The following is a 6,854-nucleotide window of genomic DNA, read 5'->3' on the forward strand; positions in this document are numbered from 1 at the left end:
GGGTGCGTATGGGCACGGGGCACCCCCGGCCACCCGCACACGTACCCCCCAAACCCCTCTCTATACGTACCCCTCAAACCCTGCTCTATACGTACCCCCCAAACCCCGCTCTCCAGCCAGGTCAGGGGGGACAAACCCCTTTGTCACCCAGAAGGTGCAGGGTTGGAGAGGCAGGGGGGGGGGGCGTGGCGTTGCCCCCAAATCGGATTGAAAACAAAACAACTTTTCCACCCTGGAACACACCCGGCGTGGGCATGGGATCCAGTGGGTGGCAAGGAGGGGCTTGTATTTTTAATAAGGAGGTGGTGCTTAAGAGAATTGGCTTATAAAAAAATAAATGGAATACTTAGTTTGAGGTGAGGACGGGGAATGTAAGCCAGCCCTGGTCTGTCAAAAGTGTGTTTGTATTTTTACAGACAATTCTCTACCCCAGCAGCCAGATCCTTAATGAAAGGAGGGGATGATTAGTGTTTCTCATTGCTTTTCGTTGCAGTGGGTTTAACAGAAAAGACAGGCAGAGGAGAAGCTTTTCAGTTTTCCCCTAGAAATTCATGCTAGGCCCACTCTGTAGGGCACATTAGTTTGGTTAGACACAGTTTATTTATCTCAGAGCTGGTTTAATTTGAAAAAAAAAACAACCCGGAAAACCCAACAGCCAAGTTTGTGAGAAGGAATGCTAGATCTGAGTTTGAAAAAATCCTTTTCGGTGTCATCAGCAAACCGATGGTCACTTTAGTTTGAGTTTTCCATGCCAGTTAGGTTACATTAGAAATCCGTTCTGATCCTTTGACCTGCAGCACTCCGGGGAACTGGTGGAACTCCAGCATACGTAAGGTCCTTTTAGTTTTTTTTTTTTTAGGAAAGGAGTACACAAAAGGTTACTCAGTAGAGCTGCTGTTTTAAGTTGTTAATTGGAGCATATTTCTTGGTTTTGGAGCGAAATCGGGTGACCCTTGCCACCCACACTACAGCTGCTTCCTGCTATGCAAATGTCCTTTGACAGGACGGGGGCTGACTCCTCCAGCCCGAGGTGGTTCTGGGCAAGCCTGCTTGCGTGGAGAACACGTGGAGCCCCGGGATGGGTGGAACTAAACCAGAGCTCTGGGGCCAGCACAAAGCCCTGTGCTGGGATGACATTGAAATGTGTTAATAGCGATGCTGTTCAGCCGTCACTGTACTCGGTGACCGGCTTGCTCCGATGTTTCAGTGCAGCACACAGGAGGGTCGTGGCATCCCCTGGTGTCAAAAAGTGAGTTTGGCTCATGCCAATTAAATTTTGAGCCAGGGTCGCTGTTGGTGGTGGGCGGCCGAGTTGTGCTTTCGTTTCACGTGAGTCGTGTTCTCGCTTGGGACCACACAGTGGGTGAGGCAGCACATGTTAAATACATTCGGGTTTTAAGGAAAATGCCCTCACGCTGGCACACAAGGCTTTCCAAATGCAGTTTTATATTTAAATAGGATTAATTTGAGTGTGTAATGCTGCCATTGCAAGGCAGGTAAATTTCAGCTCTGAAGCTAAATCTGACTTTCAAGTGCAGGGTTACAAGCAGAAAAGCTTATCTGGGCCCCACATGTAAACATGCCTTTTAAAAAAAATTTCAAGCTGTAGATGCATTCCTCTGCGAAAGGAATCTCTGTTGCTGATTTCTGCCGCTGGCTCATTAATTCATTTACAGGAAGCTGCTGTGGTTAATATTTCTGAATTTGAAGTTACTTCTGGAGTTTAGTGCTGCTTTATGGCCAGCTCTTGCTGGGGCAAACCCAAATGCTTGCATACATGGAATAACTTTGTAGAGGAGGTCATCAGTCGCATTCCAGCCAATGTATGCTTGACTTATGTTTATTACTTAGTAGCTCTTTTCCTTTGTGCCACAAGACTGCCCAGCTAGCTGGGTGTTAAAGGTTAAGCATAGTGGTGATCTTTAGGAAGTGAAGAGCCTTAGTGCTGCTTCTGGATGAAAAAACTCCTGAGATGGGCACCGTAACTGCAGATACCACGCTTTACTGCTCGTCCTGAAGCGTGGAGAAGGTTATCATTGCGTTGGCACATTATGGTTCAGTTCTCCTGACCTTCCTCCTCCCTGCTGCCTCCCTCCAAGGTGCTGTGAGAGCTCCCAGTCTCCGCAGATAAGGCAAAGGGCAAGAGGAAGGTTTGTTATCTGTGTTCCAGAGATAGACCTGGGTCGTAAGGAAGTGGTGGCTCGAGAGAGCGATTGCTGAGACTCCTTATTCCTTTGCGAAAAGACACCCAGATCCCTGTGAACTTGCTTGCGCTGCACCTGGGTTTCTGGTTTCTGTCTTCGTTATTTTCTTCGCGTACACGTGATGCCCCTCGCTGGAAGGAGCAACTACAGGGAAAGTTTTGCATAACTCGCACTCCTGTGCTTGAAGTGGAGTGCCACCGCAAAGCCTGGAGTGCACTCGAGCTGGCTTGTAACCAAATTTTATGATAGTAAAATAATTTGATTGCGTTTCTCTACGTCACTTGGAACACGATAGGCAAACTTGTGCCTTTAAAGGAAAAATATGGTAGGGACCTGTACAAAAAAAAAAGGGTCAAAAAATAAGCATCCAGTTGCAGTACCCGTATTCTCCAGGGAACAAAGGTAATTCTTCCTGGCTCCAGCTGAAAGCAGGACTGAGGGTTGTGAGGGAACGGTAACACAGATACTGCTTTTGGCAAGCTGCCTTTCCTCTGCGGGAACAGTCATAAGGGCTGCTCCAGTCAAGGAAAAGAGCATCCAATCTCAAAATAATTGGCCGCTTTCCTGGGATTGTTAAAGGAGTCAGCTGAACTTCTAGTACCTTTTGCTAGAAGGAAAACACAGGGATCCATAAAACGTTAGTGTGGCAAAGTTGGGATTCCCAAGAGCTTGTTTTTTGAGTCCCTTCATGCTGATGTGCAGCACTCTCTAACTCTTGGAAGAGAGCGTGCAACCACTTTATGTTCCAGCAGAGGTTATTTCTTGTTCATTAAGAGAGACTGCTTTGCTTCTGTCTTGGGCCAGGTACGCGTCTCTGTGGAAAGGATGCCTGACGCTTTACACGGGGCGAGGAGGCGAACTGCATAAAATCGGGGAGTAAGTATTGCCCGTTTGTACTCGCGGGGTCACATCCCGCTCTCAGCGCGGTGTCACGGTGAGTATCACAATAGTAAAAGGAAGCCGAGGCAGCAAAAACCTGTTGACTGGTCGTGGATAGTACAGGCAGCTCTGGCATGAGATTTTACCTGCTGTTGTGGTAATGAGCTCCGATCCTCTCTGGGTGTGGCAGGGAAAACCGTCCTCCTTTGTGGCACAGGTCTGGGTTTTATCTGGGGGTGGGGAATGGCAAAAATGACAAGGGACTTAAATCTGCATTGCTTACCTAGGCCTCGGCTTGAAAAACCACTTTATTTTGGTGGAAGCCTTCGTGCGTGTCGTGCTTTAGAGACAAGCAGTGCAAAGGAGGAAGACAAAGGTAACTCCAGTGAATCATGCCCAAGCAGGAACAAGCCTCATTAACCTGCCCACAGACCGAGGCGGCGACTCCTCCCGAGTAAGAACAAGCATGAGTAACCTGCTTGAGAAGCAACAGGAAAACCAGCAACACTTTGGAAGCAGAAGAGTGCTTCTGCTGGCGCACAAAGCGCGGTGGGAGGACTCGTAGTCATGGGGGACGTGGGGCTTCTGGGGTGGCTGCCGCTTTTCTTACGTGGTTCAGAAAAATGCCTGGTGCTCAGCTGGATTTTTATAGGGGAATGACCTGGTGGTTTTCTTTGGTGTGAAGCCATCCCCTCAGAAATGCCACCTGGTGGGGCTGGAGCCAGGTGAGTCACCGCCCAGGAGTTACTGGGAGCTCCTCCTAAATCACCCCAAGCTGCCTCAGGTGACCTCGTGAGTGGGTGCTGGAGAAGACTGTGCAGCTGGAAGAGAGGCAAAGGGAGCCCTTTCATCACCTCTTGTTTTCTGTGTGCCATTTCACCCCTAGAGTGAATGTGTACTTGCCTCTGCTCAGCTCAAAAACCTTCACCAGGAGGATGTGATAAAGCAAACCAAAGATAATGCTCGCAGATGCTCTCTGAACAGTGGGATCTGGATTAAGTACTTCTAGGTGATGGGATATGTCGAGAACGTGGTGCTCGTTGAGGTGTGGAGTTGAGAACTCTTCTTAAAAAACAGCTTTAGAGCTTCCTCATAATCCTGGTTTCTCCCCAGGTTCTGCATGGTCTACTCAGAAGTGCCAAACTTCAGTGAGCCCAACTCGGAACACGTCGGGCAAAACAAACTGGTATGTTAAACTAGTCTGAGGCTTGTGGCATAAAGCGCTCTGTGCTCTGAGTACGTCACGCCAGGCCGTGATCAGGCCGTGACTCTTCTGGAAAAAGGGACCTGAAGTTAATGTACAGATAACAATGAGCTGATAATTAGAGCAGCAGATAAATTTCATGCCGAGCCACTCTAAGAACACAGGGAGAAATAAATCAGCCCCTTTCTGTAAAAATGTGGAATTTCTCTCTGATCCATGTATTTATTTTTTTTCTTTTCTACATTTCTCCAAAGGCACAGGGTGAACAGAATAATAGTTCTGCATCGAGTAATATGGGTTCTTGTACTTTTGGGCCACTGGGTAAGTTTTTTTTTTTTCATCTTGTGGAAGTGAAAGGATGAGAAACACTTCATGGGAGTAAAAAGAAATTTATCTTGCTAAGGGTACTGTGCGTTAAGTCTTTCGGACCAGGGCTTGAACCTGCAAGCACACATGCACTGGAAAATGGTTTCAGGATTTCTTCACTAGATGACAAAGAGATCAGAATATTCAAGGTGCCTCTATCATGCAGAGGGACTTGGCTTAATCCTAAATTGTTTTGATGCTTTCCAAGAGATTTGGCAGCACTCTAAATTGTTTCTTAAACCGCCTGCGACCTCGCCTTTAAAAATGACTGACTTCAATCTTGCTGGCCGCTGTGACTTTCCTGCCAGGTAAACTCCCCAAAACAAAATCAGTAGTCGTCTGAATTCCAGTATTTGACCTGGCTGGATCATTTCTTGATTTATTTAAACATCAGAGAATAATAAGATGCATCCAGGACTTGTGTGGGTGTAAGCTGAGAGGAAAGCATAGTTAAGGCCTGGCTTACGTGATGCCTAGGCTCAGTGCCTGGTGTTGTATCGCGAAGCTTAACCCCTCTGGTGGGATGACAGGGCACCGGTTCCGTAACGTGCTGTTCGTAAGCTCTGTGTTGCTTCGGTCTGGTGACTGTCCGCTTCCTCTTTAGCAACGTGACTTTAATTCCTCGTCGTTTGCTTCTCTTATGAGCCCTTTCCGTTCCCTTGAAAATAAGCTCTTCTGAGCAAAGAAGGGCAGCGCTTTTCAGGCCAGTCTTTGCCCCGAGCAGCCTTTCAGCCCAGTTGGTGTCCCCGCTCTGGGTGGTGGGCAGGTTTTCACTGAGCTTGTGCGTATCTTCTGCAACTTCTGGGCTGCTTTTTTTTGCCTCCTCTTGCTTCTTGTGTGGTCTTGAAATGCGATGATTTCCTTTTGTCTCTTCCTCCTCTGCCCGTGCTTCCTGTCATCGCTCTGCCTTCTCAGCTCTTCCTTCCAGCAGAACAAAAGCAGCGATGCTTCCAAGGCTCAAGCTGATGAGAATGTGGGGTTAGCCGAGTGATTTCTGTAGCAGCTTTGTATTTCAGCCTGCTGGGCAGTGGGGAAAGGGCGTGAGGAGCCTTGCTTAGCCTGCTTTTCTTTTTGCTGGCTTCTCGACTTCTGCTGCTCTGCGGTCTCTCCGGAACGTCTCACCGTGATGACCTACGAGCTGATGCGTGTTTCTGAACGCACCAGCCTAGTTTCATGAGACTCCAGTCTCTCCTGGACGAGGAATCGGTGTGCAACTCCCTGACCCTTCTTGCTTTAGCTGAGAGTGTGGGGTAGGGGTGGAAAGGAGGTTTGGGGGTGGGAGGGAAATGGTAAGTTGTGCTTTGGGGTCTTGCAATGCCAGAGGGACTCTTCCTTCTGGTGGTCAGGGTTTGCTGGCTGTTGTAAACTCTCTATGTTGCCCATTGCTAACCTTAGGTAAGGGGGCAGTGGTTTCAACTCGTGGAACTTGCGATAACCTTTTTTCTGTCTTTTTAGGAAATGGTTTACAAACTGGACCTGAATCGAGTGGATTTCCTTTTACATATAATCACGGCCACACTTATGCAGGTAGTGGGAGAGGCAGTGGACGAGGACCTGTAAATCCAGCACCAGCTAATAGCGTTCAGCCTCACCTCCCTGCTGTCAGTAACGGGAGGGACCCACGCAGAGCCTTTAAAAGATGACTATGCCAAATGTGGTTGTACAGCTTGCTTAAACTCTACACTTTACTTGAACACTTATTGCACTTTTATTTATGGTTAACTGTGAACTGGTTTGTCCTTTATTGTTGGTTGTAGGTGGGGTTTTTCTGGTTGGTTGGTTGGTTTTTTTTTTTTAACCTTTTGGTCTGTGGAGCAAACTTGATGTGATCCATTTCTTGTTTTGCTTAGGGAAGCACAGTGAGTCTTCCCAGACATTAAGGGAGCAGGGGGAGAAGGTGGATGTAAGAGTAAGGGTGACGAGAGTCTCAGTTAAAACTCCAGCACCCTTTGCTAAACGGAAGAAAATTTCAGTTACGTGTATGTATTTTTCTGTTTCTGTTGGTCAGCCCTAGAGCCTTAAAAGGTCTGTTATGTCCTGTGCGTGCGTACGTTGACTTCCCTTGGGGTTAGTGGGATTTCTTCGTATTGGAAGAGAAATGAAGGGGAAGAGCGAAGATGCTCTGGTGAACTAGGTGTCCTTGGAACAAATATAGCTTGTAAAAGCAATAAGGAAATGGTGGTGCCAGCACCTGGTGGTGT

General features: G+C 47.8%; 1 protein-coding gene across 1 annotated transcript; it reads left to right on the forward strand.

The window, feature by feature from the left end:
* Nucleotides 1-3,008: 3,008 nt before the first annotated feature.
* On the forward strand, nt 3,009-6,296 carry NABP1 (nucleic acid binding protein 1; the record flags this gene model as incomplete). Its single annotated transcript, XM_009865146.1, has 4 exons — nt 3,009-3,080; nt 4,197-4,269; nt 4,542-4,608; nt 6,109-6,296. Coding segments are annotated over 4 exons (400 nt in total), but the record flags the coding sequence as incomplete, so codon positions are not given.
* Between the last annotated feature and the right edge of the window lie 558 nt (nt 6,297-6,854).

This window comes from Apaloderma vittatum, unplaced genomic scaffold, assembly GCF_000703405.1.
Source record: "Apaloderma vittatum isolate BGI_N311 unplaced genomic scaffold, ASM70340v1 scaffold35832, whole genome shotgun sequence".
Lineage (NCBI taxonomy): Eukaryota > Metazoa > Chordata > Aves > Trogoniformes > Trogonidae > Apaloderma > Apaloderma vittatum.